An 18,880-nucleotide genomic window follows, 5' to 3' on the forward strand; every position below is an offset into this window, starting at 1 on the left:
GTTAATCAGATCTCTAGATCTTCATCTCTGCTTTTTTTTTTCCTGTCTAAAGATTTTTCATCACCTAAAGACTTTTTCTCCTCCATCCTATGTGATGCTGGAAAGTTGATCACTGAACAGCCAAATTTTACTTACTTTTTAACTTGGTCTCCTTTTTCCCATAGTTGTTACAAAATGCATTAAAAGGTATACAGTCTCTTCTAAATGGTGGGAAGATGAAACTGACACAGACTGATGAACTTGGAGCTCTTCTAGCTGTGCTGAAGGTAAGGCATTTCCTCTTTAAACTACAAGTCCTCATTATAGTGTCTTTCCTACTTAAACCCTAAGCATAAGAACTACTTTATACTGTCAACCCTAGCCTTAGGGCATTGTATTTCCAGAGAGAAGAATAAATTGTTCATATTCAATCATACTTAAAATTAAGACCGGGAAATAATTGCTCTGAAAAGAAAAGTAAATATATCAAAATTCTAAAATTTTACATGTGAATCTAAACTTAAGAAGGGAATAGGTTATGAGGTATTGTCTGCAAGTAATTTAATTTTAGATTTTCTTGAACTTATTTGTTCTTAAAAGAAGAACCAGGGCTTCTCCTGGGCTCTTGCCCCCTGGGGGTAGGCAGGCCAACCAAGACATATGTCTGTAGGCTGCCATCCTTTGATTTCTGAGCCTGCAGTCAGTGAGAAAGTCAGGTCAGCCTTCCTGGGGACACAGATGTCTTCAGTTCAGCCAGGAAATAATAAGAAGCTTTGTGTTAGCCTCAGATCAAAGTCATGTATAACTTAACTTTATCAGGACTAAAATTTTAATTCTTTCCCTCTGCCATCTCCCCTATTCCCAAAGAGATAGCTAGATGCAGACATGGATAAGCTAAATAAAAATGATGTTTGGTAAAAAATATATAGATAGATAGATATAGGTGAAATAATTGGATAGCACAATTGGATACATTTTAAAAATTAATAAAATAATAAGTAAATAAATAAACCAAAATCAAACCTAACCTGATGTGGCCAAACTAGATCCATCTGGAGGCTGGATGAGATTAAACTCTTCTGTAACCTTAAACCTTCAGTGACTTAGAAAATCTATTTTTCTGTCCTATTTTAATTTCCTTAATAAGCTCCTAAACATTGTCTGTTCCTCTGTGTGATTCTAGAACATGGTGAATAATTCTGTTATATGATTTGTGTTTCCTTAATCACAATTATTAGAAATCCATGTTTCATGGACTCCCTGGACTGAACTTAGAGATGCCTATGGTGTTATACCCCACTCCACTTCCTCAGTATGATGGGCGACCACCCATCCAACCACAGCCATCAGAATCCAGTGCTTCTCGGCCAACTGTGGTACATTTATATCTATTTAGATTTTAGTTGTCGATTGCTTTTAATTGCTTGCTGTGTGTTTTCTATGATTTGCATTACTGTTGTGCCAAAGTCTTACCTTGAATTTGATTTCAATTTAAAGTTTTTAGCACAGCACATTTAAATTCATCAGACTGCTGAAAATACAAGTTAGAGCATCATATACTTCTAAGAGGTCTAGGCAATTTAACAGCTATAAAAATAGGCATTCACTTTATACCCAAAGTCAAGTATCCTTATCCCCTAAATACTCAAGACCACAGATCAACAAACTTATCCTGTAAAAGTCTAGCTGGTAGGTGTCATTAGTTTTCTTTTGCAACTGCCAAATTTCCCACCCTTTCCAGGTAGCTGCCATCTCCCTCATGTGCTGTTGGAGAACTGAGAGCATACAGATATATGGCCAAGGTATTGCATCTGGAAATGTAATAATGCCTGATAAAAATGCTTATAATTAGAATCCTTTCACTCATTCATTTATTCAACATTTACTGAACATCTGCTATATCCCAGACATTGTGCTAAGCATTAAGCATATAGACTGTGTTTTTAGGAATTTGGGGGAGAAGGCGAAAATATATAAATAAACTACTATATTGCAATATTTTGATTTTTTTAAATCAGAGTATTCACAGGGTACCTGGGAATGCATTCAGGGTACCCAGTCCATATAGAGGAGTAGGAGAAGGCTTTTTAAAAATGTGTTAACTAAAGTAGATCAAGAATGAGTAGTAGAACATTTTCATGTGTCTATTGGCCATTTGTATGTCTTTGGAACAATGTCTATTCAGTTTCTCTGCCATTTTTTAATTGGATTATTTGGTATCTTTTGGTATTGAACTGTATGAGTTCTTTATATATTTTGGATATTAACTGCTTATTTGATATATCATTTGCAAATATATTCTCTATTCATTAGTTTGCCTTTTTGTTTTGTTGATGATTTCTTTTGCTGTGCAGATATAGTCTAGATTTAGTTTGATCTAGTCCCACTTGTTTGGTTTTGCTTTTGTTTCCCTTGCCTAGGGAGACATACAAAAAAATTGCTAAGGCCAATGTTCAAGAGTTTACTGCCTATGTTTTCTTTTAAGAGTTAGGTGTCAGATCTTAGGATTAGGTCTTTAATCCATTTCAAGTATATTTTTGTATATTGTGTAAGAAAGTGATCCAGTTTCTTTCTTTTCCATATAGCTCTCTGGTTTTCACAACACCATTTATTGAAGAGACTTCTTCCCATTGTATATTCTCGACTCCCTTGTTGTAGATAATTTACCATGAAAGCATGGGTGGGAAATGCATATCAAAACCATAATGAGATATTACCTCATACCAATCAAAACAAAGGACAAGAAATAACAAATGTTGTCAAGTATGTGGAGAAAAGGGAACTCTTGTGCACTGTTGGTAGGAATGTAAACTGGTGCAGCCACTATGGAAAACAGTAGGATTTTCAATCAAAAAATTAAAAACAGAAATACACAATCTAGTAATTCCACTTCTGGGTATTTGCGCAAGAGAGCAAAAACACTGATTCAAAAAAATATATGCACCTGTGTTTGTTGCAACGTTATTTACAGTTGTCAGGATATGGAAACACCTAAATGGCCATCAATAGATGAATGGAAAAAGATACAGTATGTATATACACACACAATGTAATAATATTCAGCCACAAGAAAAGAATGAATGAAATATTGCCATTTATGACAACATAAATGGATCCTAGAGGGTATTATGCTAGGTTAAATAAGTCAGATAAAGAGAATTATGATTTCACTTATATGTGGAATCTAAAAAACAAACAAACAAATAAACAAATGAAATACCCCAGAAATAGACTAATAAATACAGAGAACAAATTGGTGTTGCCAGAGGGGAGAGGGGTTAGGGGGTAGGTGAAATAGGTGAAGGGGATCAAGAGGTACAGACTTCCAATTATAAAATAAATAAGCCACAGGGATGAAAAGTACAGCATAGAGAGTATAGCCAATAATATTGTATTAAGTTTGTGTGGTGACAGATGGTAACTACATTTATTGTGGTGAGACTTTCATAATGCATATAAATGCCACATCACTATATTGTGCACCTGAAACTAATTAATATTGTGTCAACTATACTAAAATTAAAAAAGAATAAAAAAGAGTGAATAGTAGCACAGAGAATGTTTCACTCAGAAGAAGTGCCTAAGCACAGAGAATAAGAGTGTTTGCAGCCCACTTGTTAACTGGTAGGGCTAGAATGTCCAGTGCGGGAAGGAGGAGGGTGGGGCAAGTATGTAGCAGAGGCCAGATCGTAAGGGTCTTATATAGTATGCTAAGGAGTTTGGGTTTTTATCTTATAGGTTGTGGAGATGAAGAGTCTTGTATAAGGGAGTGATGTGATAGGATTTGCATTTTTAGAAAACTCACTGAGGTAGTAAGTAAAAGGGAATAAAGTCTGGAGCCACCTTAATAATTCCAGGTAGAAGTGGTAAGGACCTTCCCTCAAGGTCAAGGACTTCGGAAGTGTGAAGGAAGGCACCGATTCTAAAGATACTGGGATGTCAGAACGAAAAAAGTAGGAGAAAAGGAAGAAACTGGTTTTTACTTAATATCTGTATCTATAAAGCCCAGTGCCCTAAAACATGCATAGTATGTAATGGATTAACATCTCTCCTATGCATCTAGAGTGGTGCTAGCTATATATCTTAATTAGGAGAACTGAGAAAATAAGTCAGTCAAGTCATTTTCTATAGACAAATTCTCTTGTGGGACCCCACTGGAGAAGGCTAAATGCTTTCATAACTGTGCAAGGAAGGTGGCATTAGCCTTATACTTATAGATGAGGAAGGTCAAGCTCAGAGAAGCTAAATGATTTTCCCAGGGTCACAGGGTAAAATTTAAACCCAAGTCACAGTTTTGACTGTCCCCTGTATCTCATACCTTGTTTCTTAAAGTCCAGTAGGATGTGTGTAAGCCCTTACTTAGCATTGTGCCTGACACATCAAGTATTCAGTAAGTGACACATTTTTGTCTTCTCCTCTTTTCTTTTTTCTTCAAACTTTACATGTTGGGGACATATTTAGTAATTATCAAATGAGAAGGTACCAATAGTTACCATAATATGTTTTCATTTGCTCCTAAAATAAGAATAAAAAGAAAAAATCAAAAGTAAAATCAAAGAAAACCCAGCAAGGGGAGGAGGATGAGGAGGAATCCAGTGGTGAAAGAGAAGTAGCCCTGGCCCCTGGCTTGGGCAGAGTGCAGCTCCAGGAAGGGACCGCTCACCGTTCCTCCTCCCCGGGTGTCCGGAGTTTGCCAGCAGATGGAAGTGGAGCTGCAGGAAAAGACCGCATCTCCTCAGCCTTCAGTTCTTCGGGTTGGAAGAGGGTCAGCAGTAGTGAGTCAGACTATTCTGATGCTGAAGGAGGCATGCAGAGTAAAATGAGGTAGTAGTATTTTGTTGTATTTTTATTCCTTATATTCTAAGGTGCATTTAAGTTTACAACTTTGCCAAAAAACGTGAGTGCTGCATATGACTTAACTTGAAGATTCTCATTTATGTGGGCCTTAGTATTACTTTGCATTTTGCCTTGTTCTCTCGATCTGCCTTTTACATGTTCCTCAGCCTGGAATATTCTTTCACTTTCTTTGCCTTTTTGCTGTGTTAACCACTGCTCATCTTTCATTTGAGCCCAGCTGTCATGTCCTCTCAAGAAGCCCTTTCTGACCCCTCCCCTGCCAGTTATGGCTTAGGCTCCTCCTGTGTCACCCTTTGACTTATCTCTGCCCTAGTGTTGATCATAATGTGTTACAGGTATCTCTTTAACTGTCAGTCCCTGCCATTAATAGCTTGGCACAGGCAGGAGCTTATTTATGTCTGCCAGCCTCAGCACAGTGCCTGGCACATGCATAAGAACTCTCAGTACATGCCTGTTGGGTGAATGGATACTCTGCAGTGTTCCAGATCTAACACTACTTTCCTCACATCAAACTGTCACTCTTTTTCTCTGCACGGTTGTGTTTTATGTTGGTAACTTTATTAAATTATTATATGACTAAATTGCTTCAACATGTTTTGATTATATTTTGAGAACTAATTTTTTAATATAATACTGGCATTTTTATTTTAGGGCCTACTCAGAATGTTGAAATTCTTAATACATCATTTGTGTTCTCTAGAATAAATAGCATTTCACATTTGTATTTTTTTAGAACTATTAAAAGATCTTTTTCTTCCTTTTCTTGGGTATTAAAGGTCTTACCAAGCCAAAGTTCGCCAAGGAGCATTAGCTTGTTTTCTTTCTACTATAAAATCAATAGAAAAAAAAGTTCTTTATGGCTACTGGTCAGCTTTTGTTCCTGATACCCCTGAGCTTGGAAGCCCACAGTCTGTGTCCTTGATGACTCTTACATTAAAAGATCCTTCTCCAAAGGTAAGAGCATTTATGCTATGAAGCATTATACTACAAAGGAAAACTTTTTAGGTCTTTGTTGTATTTTTCTGCTTTAGCTGATCTTACCTGAACACAGCTCTTACTAATACCCATGTTCTCACTTAAGAACCACTGGAAATAGGCAGGAGGATAGGAAATGGGCTTATGTGACTAACAAGTTGAGAGAGCACATGCTGGGGTGCCTCCTGCCCCAGGGCTTGTTCGAAGCCTGAGCATACTGAGTTACAACTTCAGTGTCCCCTTGAGGCCACACTGAAGCAGCTGTGCTTCTTTCCTTGTGATGATAACTCTGATCGCCATGGTATTTATAATAGGAAAAGTAGCTTAAACACTCAATGGAATATCATCGTACATAATGGTTATGTAGGATGTATAAGACTTAGGAAAATGCTTATAGTGAGAAAACATAAAAAGACTTTTAGATGACCTTTCAAAGGCTTCTACAGGGTGAAGAAAAACCTGCTAGACTGAACTGCACAGAAAAATGCCTTGTAGGGTATTTCAGATACTCAGTATCCTGAGTAGTTAAACCGGCAGAAATTTTTCAGATTGAATCAATAGCAAATGAGAACCTGGGAGAAGAATGGAAAATGAATGGTGGCAAATAAATCAGTAGTTATTCCATTCTAGTAATTGAAAGGAAAATGATTACAAAGGTTTAAAATATGTGTATTTGAAGACCCTCCAGCTGAGGGGAGCTGCGGGCAGTAGCCAAGGAGATGGTGGCGTGGAGCAAGTAGCAGGCCAAGTCAACCACCTGCACTATAACTGCCTGGCCAAGGGGATGTGGGGTGTGTGGGTTTACAGTATAAATACAGAATGGCTATGAAGTCAGGTCTCATGAAAGTTGATTGAGATAATTTTCATATCTTTATATCTTTTAAATGTTTACATTTGACTTGAAGTGCTATAAGAAATTTTATATACTACTAAGTGGTCCTCCTTGATTTGGGTACCTTTTAGGTATGTTCTTGCTGTTTAGCTTTGGTGAATAAAAGAGATGTGATAAGAAAAAAAACAGAGAGAGCTTCTGTCTGGAGATGTGCTAGATCTAGTAAAAACCCACATGGAGGTCTTGGAGAAATGGAAAACCAGTCATCAATCTTAAAGAGGATTAAAAAAGATGAAAGTAATGATTAAACTTTATCAGTTTAATGTAATGGCAAATAAAATTATTGTACTCAACAGATTTTTTGCAGATACTAGGTTAGAAGGATGTAAATAAGGGTGGTGAAGGTTGTCCTCAATGAAGCTTAGAACACACCTCTGCAAACTGTCTATTGTGTAATTAATTGTGCACCAGGCACATGCTAGAAGAAAGTGTTGTGGTAGATGATGTCAGTGAGAGAGGCTTTTTATAGAGACATCTAGAAAGGTATGTAAAAACGAAAAGTACTAGTCCATGTAAATGGAATGGGGTAGCATTCTGGATTGATCAGAGCTAGATTAAAGGCAGAGCTACATGTAAAGGCTGAGTGATCATCTTCTCAAGGGCTTACTCTGAATGTAGAGTTGGATGCCTGAAGTTCCTGTTAGCCAGGATGAAACATGACAAGACAATAGTAGTGCACTTGTGATTGAAGCGCATGGTGATCATGGTTTTGAGTTCCTGGCAGCTCTGATATAATGTATGGTAGATTCAATTGGAAACACAATTTCACTGGTATACTGAAAAATTTTCCAAAGAGAAATGGACAGGAGGAGAGGTAATTGGACTCTGCCACTCAGGACACCAACAGTAGATAGAGTTTATTTTCAAGAAACTGCTAGAATGGTTATTTGGAAAGGAGAAAACTTAGAAATTTCCTTTCAGAGCCTCTACCCAAAATGCAACCAACTTTGGGAGTATGATCAAATGAAATTAACCCTAAAGTGAAGGTGGGAAGAATAATCAGAACTTGGGCCAAGCCAAAGACGAGAACTGTGAAGTGTCTGCATTGAAGCCTCAGTGGCGCCACTCCCGGCAGTGACTCTGCGTCACCCTCCCAGAAATATTCTCAGACTGAAGGTACATAAAAAAGGGAACAATAAGGATTGACTGAGCCACCTCAGCAAATGTTTCTGCTCCATTCTTAGGTAGCAGAAAAGGAAAAGTGCTTGCTTTCATGTTTCATCACCTGTGAGCAAGCTTTCATGTCCAAGGAGATGAAATTACTCACTGATGAAACTGAGCACACTGATGTTTATAAGATTGAAAAGTCTTTTATTCATTATTGTAAATATTCAGACAACAGAAAATTAACAAAATAAGCCCTCTGGAGAGCTGCTCTTATGGGTTGCTTGTGCATCAGTAATTCCTGCTGAAAGTGCTGCTTAGAACTAGTGGTCAGTATATATAAGAATAAATGAAACAGAACTTGAACCAGATTCAGTGTCATAAATAGCATTTTTAAAAACAAAGATGTGTTAAATAGTGTTTAAAGGAAATTGAATCAGATCTGTGAGAAGTATAATTTGAGGGGCAAAGAGGGTACATTATTATTTCATATTCCTCCTGCATTTGTCACTTACATTCCATTTTGGTTAAATTGGCTTTCTTTTCTGATTTTTAATACTGCAGAATCTGAGTACCAATTGAAAGTAATCTTTTAACTTGACAAAGAACATCTTGATGCAATAATACTTCCTAACAAACCCAGCAACATGTTTCCCTTCTCATCCTTAAGGTTATGTTTAATGGGATTCCTTTCTTTCATTATTATCTCACTGCACTTAAGAGTATTTCTAAAAAGTTGGATCAGTGATGGTGCCTGCCAAGTTGAATGTACACCAATTTCCTGATGTCCTTTTTAATTAACACTGGGCACTCATGGATGCTTCGGGGTGGATATAAAGCAGAATTTCCTCCAGAACTGATAGGAAACATTCCAGATGCCTATATTTTTTCTACCCCACAGGCTAAGTTCTCTAGTTTCAGCTGGCCTTACACTTGAGTACACTAGGTCTTTAATCATTTAAGTTATTCTCATGCACAAAATTTTAGGTTTTTGTACTATGGTATAGCTTAGACATATTCCTTACTGTGAAAACTAGTAGCAATGTAATTTAAAGTGCTGTTTGTTTGTTTTTTTCCCAAGTGTGAGGTGCCTACTTCATGGCTACTTTTAGGACCTGATAGTAATCCCGTTGCCTTTATTCTTCTGATTAAAATGATTCTAAGTACTTCAAAAATTAAAAATGTATATAGGAAGAATGGGATTCGACTTGATTATTAACCCACTGTTGTGACTCATCCTGAAATTTCAGACACGTGCCTGTGCTCTGCAAGTTTTATCTGCCATCTTGGAAGGTTCAAAGCAGTTTCTGTCTGTTGCTGAAGACACCAGTGACCACAGAAGGGCCTTTACTCCCTTCTCTGTAATGATCGCTTCCAGCATTAGGGAGTTGCACAGATGCCTTTTGTTAGCTTTGGTGGCCGAGTCATCCTCACAGACCCTTACTCAGATAATAAAGGTAAGTGTACCGAGTTTGTGATAGCTTCCAGAGGCGGTGTCACTGTTTAAATTTTGTATGTCTTACTTTGCCCAGAAGTAACTTGATTTAAGAATATAGTTAAGTAGTAATTTTATTTAAAGATACCCTATTTTTACCTACTTGTTTGATGTCCAAATGAAGAGTTTACTAAAAATACTCCTTTATTTTTAGTATTAAGTTGTATCAATGGAAATCAAGTTCTACTTCCTCCTGAAAAAGACAACAAGAGACTGATTATAAGTGTGAAGACTTTCCTTTTATAATTAAATGCTGTAAAATTTTGTCTTTGTGCTCGGGCTTAATCAAGCCTATTAATGAATTGGTCTTATATCTTTCAGTGCCTTGCAAATTTAGTATCAAATTCGCCTTATAACCGACTGAAACTCAGCCTGCTTACCAAAGTCTGGAACCAGATAAAGCCTTTTATCTGCCACAAAGGTTGGTGGTAGTTTAAAATTGATTGCTTCTTTATATTAATCAAATCTAGATTATTAGTTTAAAAAATATACAGAGCATTTTTATACCTCCAAGATATCTCTACTTATTCTCCTCAAGTTTTTTGGACAAACCCGCTATTGCTAGAATTCATTTTTGACCCTTGAATCCCCAGTGGGCACTGCTGGAAGGAAGTGAACTGGAGAATTAGCTGTAGTTAAATGCCTCTTCAGTAGTGCAGTAGCCAGAGTATCCCTTTAGAATTAGCACTAACCAAGTGTAAGGGGTTCTCCTATTGTACATAATAGTTCATATCCTTTAGGCTTAAGTAGAGGATGGATGGACAGTCAGACGGGTATCACCCCCTTTTTGGAAAGAAAAATTGGAATATAAAGCCTATTTTTTTTTTTAAGATTATCTCCTCTGAAGTTGGGTTAAATTCCAGAACCTCAGATCCCCACTAACTACAGAGTCTTATATCTTATTTCCTGATTTATTCCCAGATGTAATGTATGTATGTGCTATAAACACTTGCCTTTAGAACATTTGTTTGTAAGCTTTAGGATCAGATCACATTCTTGTAAGTTGAGCTTTTCAGTCAGAATTATAGAAGTTGAAGGAGGCATGGATGTTTTTGAAGATGTTGTGGGAGGAGTCCTGGGCCCAGAGTCAGGCAGAGGCCCTGTAGCCCACCCATTTCTGCCATCTCACAGTCGTGGTCCTCTTTGAACCCTCATTTCCTCTGGGAAGAATTATCCCTACCTCATAAGGTTTTTATGAGGCTTAAGTGAGGTAATGATGTATAAACCAAGTCCAGTTCACTCCTTTCACCATTTGTAAAATGAGACTGAGGAAGATAAATCTTACCTTAAGGTCTTGTCACATTAGTGGAAGAAGTAAGGTTACATCAGCCCAGGTCTCCTGGCTCAGTCCTTTGCTCATTCCACTGCAGCAGCTTTTCTCTACCTGCAAAATGAGCAGAGTAGACCATGTCTCAAAGGTCCCTTTCAAGTATCTGGCTTAATCTTCCAGCAACTGTTCATTATTAAAATGTTCAAATCCACAGAAAATTTGAAAGAAAAGTACAGTGAACACCTGTAGACCCCTACCTAGACTTACCAGTTGGTAACATTCATTGTGTTTGCTTTCTGGCTCTCCACATAGTTGAATCTTTGTATGTATGTGTATATGTGTATATATGTATATTTCTGTGTATGTATATATTTACATAGATTTTTTTCCCTTGAACCATTTGAAAGTAAATTACAGACAAGATATTTCACCCTAAATAGTTAAGCATGTATCTCCTAAGAATAAAGAACAGTCTCCTAAAAAACACTATACCGTTCTTCTACCTAAGAAAATTACATTGATTCTTTAATATCATTTACTGTCTGGTCCACATTCAAATTTGCTCATGTCTCAGAAAGTCTTCTGCAGCTTTTTAAAAAAAAAAAACCTTGTTTGTTCAAGGTTCATACATTGCATTCCATTATTGTGTCACTTTAGTCTCTTAAATCTAGAGTAGTCCCTCACCCTTTTTCGGGGAAGAGTCTTAGCCAGTTGTCACTGAGAATGTCTCACACTCTCTGTTTGTTAGACTTTTTCTTTTTGGCATTAACTGATATTTCTGTCCCATGTATTTTCTATAAACTGGAAGTTAGATCTAGAGGTTTAATTAGATACAAGTTAAACAGGGATGCTATAATCCTTAACTGCCTACAGGGCTAGTTCTGAGCCTCGTGATAGCTGTCCCCATGGTGATGGGCACTTCCTGTTTACTTTGACAGATGTTAATGTTCGAGTGTCAAGTCTCACTCTCTTGGGAGCCATAGTGTCCACTCACGCACCTTTACCTGAAGTCCAGCTACTTTTACAGCAGCCCTGTTCTTCTGGACTCAGCAATAGCAATTCAGCGACTCCTCACCTCAGCCCTGCTGATTGGTGGAAGAAAGCCCCCTCAGGACTCTTTCTGGAAGAAACACCAGTTAGCTCCCCAAAGGGGTCTTCAGAGCCCTGCTGGCTCATTCGGCTTTGCATTTCCACTGTCGTGCTGCCCAGGGAGGATTCCTGTTCAGGTAGCGATGCTGGCTCTGCAGCAGGCAGCACCTATGAACCATCCCCCATGCGACTGGAGGCCTTACAGGTAGGAGTTCACTTCCTCATCTCTGAAACAGCAGTAATCATTCTTCCTTCACAGGGTGATTGTGAGGAGTGAGTCCATGGAAATAATGTAAACCGAGCTGCAGGTCAGTGATGTCACTGGCAGTTGTATTTTGGGTGTGAGTGTTTTGTTTGTCGTCGTTTGGCTTTGCAGGGGGTGGGGGGCTTGGTTGTAAAATGTCAGATTCATTCCTTTTGTTGCAAGTTATTTTAGTCACCTCTGTTATGTGACAGGTTGGTATATTAGTATATATAATAATTCTGAAAGGAATTGTATAATCTTTGATTTCTGCAACTTAAAGTTAAATGTTTTATTCTCTGTAAACTTCTCTCTGGTCTTAGATCTGCTTAGAGACAACAAAATAATTGCTCCCTCAAAGGAAGAAAACAACCCTAAAGTATTTGCTATTTCTGTACTCAGATGTGATCTAAGGCATGGGTTTGGTTCTGGGGTCTGCTGCCAGTTGTATGGTTAATATTAAACAAGTCCTTTAACCACTTTAAGTTATTTGACCTTAGTTTTTTCAGCTGAAATAGTATTACCTTAAAAAAATTGTTCCCAGGCCCAAATAAGATAATATTCATAATCTTAACACATTTCATAAACTGTAAAGCACTGTAAAATTGTATAGCTAACTGATGTTAGTCATAAGATTAAGATTATGGTTGTTCTTCATTTCATTCAACATCAGATGTCAGCCCTTGTAAAGTGTGAGCATTAAAACACTGCTGGATATCGCAGCACTGCTTCCAGGCTTTGGGGTTAATCCTCTCCTCTCCCTACAGGTGTTGGCTCATCTGGCACGGGGCTACTTTTCCATGGCTCAGGTGTACTTGATGGAGCTTGGAGACTTGATTTGCAAGTGCATGGGGGAAGCAGATCCATCCATTCAGCTTCATGGAGCAAAGGTCATTTTCATTAAAAGCTACCTGCTTTTATCTCCTCTCCCTTTATATTCTTCCATATGCTGCATGTCCTTCAATTCCAGCATTTCTTGAAGAAGTTTCAGGTAGGGAGGTCATATATTTCTCTTTTTTCAGTTCTACCCATAAACCCAAATAATTGATTTGGTAATAAATAAACAATATGTAGTTGATTCTACTCCTGGAAATAATGCTTCTGACATAGGAATTACTGAGAAAAGAAAGAAAATCAGTTGGAAATGATTTTTCCCCTTGAGTTGAATTAATATCGAAACTGAAGAAGTTTTTTTAACCTCCATAATTCTGAAACTCTGATCATGTATTTCTTTTATCTTGGCAGCTTCTGGAAGAACTGGGTACAGGCTTAATACAACAGTACAAATCAGATTCTACCATAGCACCTGATCAGCGAGTGCCAGTCACCTTGGTAAGTAAATGTCAGTTCATAGTTTTTTTTTTCCTTAGTGCTTCAGTCAGTTTTATTTTGAGGTTTAGTGATAAAGGGGAAAGACAGTATGATTTCTTCCATTGTCAAAAAGTGTGGTGTCTAATCCCTGATGACTTGATACTAGCATGAGTTGGTTTTATTTGCAGTTCAGTATCTAGTAGGATTACATATAACATACAGTCAACAGTGGAAAAAAACAGTATTTCTTTTGTATAAAACCTAGTCTGGTTGCTCACCCTTCTGGTGAGGCAGAGTAGAATGGTGGGAAGAGCCAAGGATTTGTAATCAAAAGACATGAGATCAGATTTAGGGAGCACCACTTAATCAATACATGAGCATAGTTTCGTCACAGTAAAGAGGAATAATGATCCTTAACTTGGAGTGCTTTTGGAAGACTGAATGAAATGTAAATATGCCTGCAAGCAGTAGATGCTCGATGAATGTTCATTCCCCTGACTCCCTCACTCCCCTCCCCATGCATCCCATTACATTCCTGCCGTCTTAGGGTGTTCCTGCTGTTCCCATGCCATGCCAGTGCTTTGCAGGAGGAACATACAACCCCACCAAAAGGAGCTTCTGCTTGGAGTCAAAAGCAAAAATCAGTTCGCCATTAGTGATAGCTTCTCCCTTCATCCTGCCTATTATTTTCCCTTCACAATTTCCATCATCTGTGCAGTGAATGGAGAATGTATAGCTCTGTTCCCTTCCTGAGACGGCCAGTAAAACTGAAATGTCACTGTTCGCGGGGAGATGAGCTTTACTGTCAGACAGACCTGGGTTTGCATACAACCTTCTCCCCTTGCTAGTCAGGTGACTTTGGGCAAGACTCTTAACTGTTCACACTCAGGTATTGTTTCATCTGTTAAAAATGAAGAGATATATTTTCTGTATATCTCTTGTTTATTGCTGAGAAATAAATTACCCTAAACACTTAGCAGCTTAAAACAACACACATGGGGGGCAGAACCAACATGGCGGTGTGAGTAGGACAGTGGGAATCTCCTCCCAAAAACATATATATTTTTGAAAATAAAACAAATACAACTAATCCTAAAAGAGAGACCAGAAGACACAGGACAACAGCCAGACTACATCCACACGTGCGAGAGCCCAGCGCCTGGTGAAAGGGGTAAGATACAAGCCCTGGCCCGGCGGGACCCGAGCGCCCCTCACCCCAGCTCCTGGCGGGAGGAGAGGAGTTGGAGCAGGGAGGGAGAGGGAGCCCAGGACTGCTAAACACCCAGCCCTAGCCATCCACACCAGAGCGCAGACACAGTGCATGTGTGGAGGGCTGGAAACTAGGGAAACAGGGCAGCAAGACCTCTGAGCGGGTTCCAAAGCTGATGCCCCTGTGACAGAGAAAAGCGAGTGCTTTATGAAAGTCTTAAAGGGACAGGGACGCAACAGCTGGACGCAAACAACACAGGTCACAGTCCAGCAGCTGGAAATTACAGGGAAAACTGGGTGCACTAACCCCCTGGGCAACAGCTCTGAGACCCCTCATGGAGGTAAACAGCCAAACAGCCCCCGTCCATTACCCCTCCGGGTGTGGCGAAAGCAGAGGAGCAGCCCAAGGCTGGCCACACCCTCAGCAAGGGAGCTTCCTCAATACTGGCCCGGCAAGACACAAAGACCCAGTCTACACGCAATTACCCAACACGAGCCACTAGGGGTCGCAGTTGTCCCAGTAAAGAAAGGCCAGTAGCAAGTGGAAAGTTTGGCCCTCCCAGCTGACAGTCAATAGCACCTATCAACAAGAAAAGGCAAAAAAATATGATCCAGACAAGACTAACCCAGACAGCTTCGGCATCTGCTACATCTTCGCCTGAGAAGGAACCTGGGGAGATAGATTTAACCAATCATCCTGAAAAAGAATTCAAAACAAAAGTTATAACCATCCTGATGGACTTGCAGAGAAATATGCAGGAACTAAGGAAGGAGAATACAGAAATAAAACAAGCAGAGAAAGGACTTCAAAACAGAATGGACGAGATGCAAGAGATCATTAATGGACTAGAAAACAGAGAACAGGAATGCAGAGAAGCTGATGCAGAGAGAGAGAAAAGGATCTCCAGGAATGAAAGAATTCTAAGAGAGCTGAGTGATCAATCGAAACAGAACAATATCCGCATTATAGGGGTACCAGAAGAAGAGAGAGGAAAAGGGATAGAAACTGTCTTTGAAGAAATAATTGCTGAAAACTTCCCCAAACTAGGGGAGGAAATGGCCTCTCAGACCACAGAGGTACACAGAACTCCCATGACAAGGGATCCAAGGAGGGCGACACCAAGACACATAATAATTAAAATGGCAAAGATCAAAGACAAGGACAAAGTATTTAAGGCAGCCAGAGAGAAAAAAAGGTTACCTACAAAGGAAAACCCATCAGGCTATCATCAGACTTCTCAACAGAAACCCTACAGCCAGAAGAGAATGGCATGATATACTTAATGCAATGAAACAGAAGGGACTCGAACCAAGACTACTGTATCCAGCACGATTATCATTTAAATATGAAGGAGGGATTAAACAATTCCCAGACAAGCAAAAGTTGAGGGAATTTGGCTCCCACAAACTTACCTCTACAGGGCATCTTACAGGGACTGCTCTAGATGGGAGCACTCCTAAAAAGAGCACAGAACAAAACACCCAACATATGAAGAAGGGAGGAGGAGGAAAAAGAAGGGAGAGAAATAAAGAATCATCAGACGATGTTTATAATAGCTCAACAAGCGAGTTAAGTTAGACAGTAAGATAGTAAAGAAACTAACCCTGAACCTTTGCTAACCACAAACTTAAAGCCTGCAATGGCAATAAGTACATACCTTTCAATAATCACCCTAAATGTAAATGGACTGAATGCACCAATCAAAAGACACAGAGTAATAGAATGGATAAAGAAGATCCATCCATATGCTGCTTACAAGAGACTCACCTTAAACCCAAAGACATGCACAGACTTAAAGTCAAGGGATGGAAAAAGATATTTCATGCAAACAACAGAGAGAAAAAAGCAGGTGTTGCAAAACTAGTATCAGAAAAAACAGACTTCAAAATAAAGAAAGTAACAAAAGATAAAGAAGGACATTACATAATGATAAAGGGCTCAGTCCAACAAGAGGATATAACCATTATAAATATATATGCACCCAATACAGGAGCACCAACATATCTGAAACAAATACTAACAGAACTAAAGGAGGAAATAGAATGCAATGCATTTGTTCTGGGAGACTTCAACACACCACTCACTCCAAAGGACAGATCTACCAGACAGAAAATAAGTAAGGACACAGAGGCACTGAACAAGACACTAGAACAGATGGACCTAATAGACATCTACAGAACTCTACATCCAAAAGCAACAGGATACACATTCTTCTCAAGTGCACATGGAACATTCTCCAGAATAGACCACATACTAGGCCACAAAAAGAGCCTCAGTAAATTCCAAAAGATTGAAATCCTACCAACCAACTTTTCAGACCTCAAAGGCATAAAACTAGAAATAAACTGTACAAAGAAAGCAAAAAGGCTCACAAACACATGGAGGCTTAACAACATGCTCCTAAATAATCAATGGATCAATGAACAAATCAAAATAGAGATCAAGGAATATGTAGAAACAAATGACAACAACAACACTAAGCCCCAACTTCTGTGGGACGCAGCGAAAGCAGTCTTAAGAGGAAAGTATATAGCAATACAGGCATACTTAAAGAAGGAAGAACAATCTCAAATGAATAATCTAACATCACAATTATCAAAACTGGAAAAAGAAGAACAAATGAGGCCTAAAGTCAGCAGAAGGAGGGACATAATAAAGATCAGAGAAGAAATAAACAAATTGAGAAGAATAAAACAATAGCAAAAATCAATGAAACCAAGAGCTGGTTCTTCGAGAAAATGAACAAAATAGATAAGCCTCTAGCCCAACTTACGAAGAGAAAAAGAGAATCAACACAAATCAACATAATCAGAAATGAGAATGGAAAAATCACGACAGACTCCACAGAAATACAAAGAATTATTAAAGACTACTAGGAAAACCTATATGCCAACAAGCTGGAAAACCTAGAAGAAATGGACAACTTCCTAGAAAAATACAACCTCCCAAGACTGACCAAGGAAGAAACACAAAAGTTAAACCAATTACGAGCAAAGAAATTGAAACGGTAAGCAAAAAACTACCCAAGAACAAAACCCCGGGGCCGGACGGATTTACCTCGGAATTTTATCAGACACACAGAGAAGACATAATACCCATTCTCCTTAAAGTGTTCCAAAAATAGAAGAAGAGGGAATACTCCCAAACTCATTCTATGAAGCCAACATCACCCTAATACCAAAACCAGGCAAAGAACCCACCAAAAAAGAAAATTACAGACCAATATCCCTGATGAACATAGATGCAAAAATACACAACAAAATATTAGCAAACTGAATTCAAAAATACATCAAGAGGATCATACACCATGATCAAGTGGGATGAATCTCAGGGATGCAAGGATGGTACAACATTCGAAAATCCATCAACATCATCCACCACATCAACAAAAAGAAAGACAAAAACCACATGATCATCTCCATAGATGCTGAAAAAGCATTTGACAAAATTCAACATCCATTCATGATAAAAACTCTCAGCAAAATGGGAATAGAGGGCAAGTACCTCAACATAATAAAGGCCATATATGATAAACCCACAGCCAGCATTATACTGAACAGCGAGAAGCTGAAAGCATTTCCTCTGAGATCGGGAACCAGACAGGGATGCCCACTCTCCCCACTGTTATTTAATATAGTACTGGAGGTCCTAGCCACGGCAATCAGACAAAACAAAGAAATACAAGGAATCCAGATTGGTAAAGAAGAAGTTAAACTGCCACTATTTGCAGATGACATGATATTGTACATAAAAAACCCTAAAGACTCCACTCCAAAACTACTAGAACTGATATCGGAATACAGCAAAGTTGCAGGATACAAAATTAACACACAGAAATCTGTGGCTTTCCTATACCGTGTATAGGAAAATGAACCAACAGAAAGAGAAATCAGGAAAACAACTCCATTCACATTTGCATCAAAAAGAATAAAATACCTAGGAATAAACCTAACCAAAGAAGTGAAAGACTTATACTCTGAAAACTACAAGTCACTCTTAAGAGAAATTAAAGGGGACACTAACAAATGGAAACTCATCCCATGCTCATGGCTAGGAAGAATTAATATCGTCAAAATGGCCATCCTGCCCAAATCAATATACAGATTCAATGCAATCCCTATCAAACTACCAGCAACATTCTTCAATGAACTGGAACAAATAATTCAAAAATTCATATGGAAACACCAAAGACCCCAAATAGCCAAAGCAATCCTAAGAAAGAAGAATAAAGTAGGGGGGATCTCACTCCCCAACTTCAAGCTCTACTATAAAGCCATAGTAATCAAGACAATTTGGTACTGGCACAAGAACAGAGCCACAGACCAGTGGAACACACTAGAGACTCCAGACATTAACCTAGACATATATGGTCAATTAATATTTGATAAAGGATCCATGGACATACAATGGCAAAATGACAGTCTCTTCAACAGATGGTGCTGGCAAAACTGGACAGC

The 18,880-nt window shown here is 38.6% G+C and overlaps 1 protein-coding gene across 2 annotated transcripts in view; it reads left to right on the plus strand.

Moving 5' to 3' along the window:
- Positions 1–18,880, plus strand: part of HEATR6 (HEAT repeat containing 6) — a 37,982-nt gene that overhangs the window by 7,506 nt on the left and 11,596 nt on the right. For both annotated transcript variants that reach the window (XM_037015472.2, XM_037015473.2), the window contains exons 6-14: positions 165–266; positions 1,218–1,355; positions 4,505–4,803; positions 5,613–5,790; positions 9,058–9,264; positions 9,624–9,723; positions 11,511–11,866; positions 12,670–12,792; positions 13,148–13,234. In XM_037015472.2, coding sequence (XP_036871367.1) covers positions 165–266; positions 1,218–1,355; positions 4,505–4,803; positions 5,613–5,790; positions 9,058–9,264; positions 9,624–9,723; positions 11,511–11,866; positions 12,670–12,792; positions 13,148–13,234 — 1,590 coding nt within the window. The remainder of the gene's footprint in view (positions 1–164; positions 267–1,217; positions 1,356–4,504; positions 4,804–5,612; positions 5,791–9,057; positions 9,265–9,623; positions 9,724–11,510; positions 11,867–12,669; positions 12,793–13,147; positions 13,235–18,880) is intronic.

This window comes from Manis javanica, chromosome 4 (assembly GCF_040802235.1).
Source record: "Manis javanica isolate MJ-LG chromosome 4, MJ_LKY, whole genome shotgun sequence".
NCBI classification, from domain to species: Eukaryota; Metazoa; Chordata; class Mammalia; order Pholidota; family Manidae; genus Manis; species Manis javanica.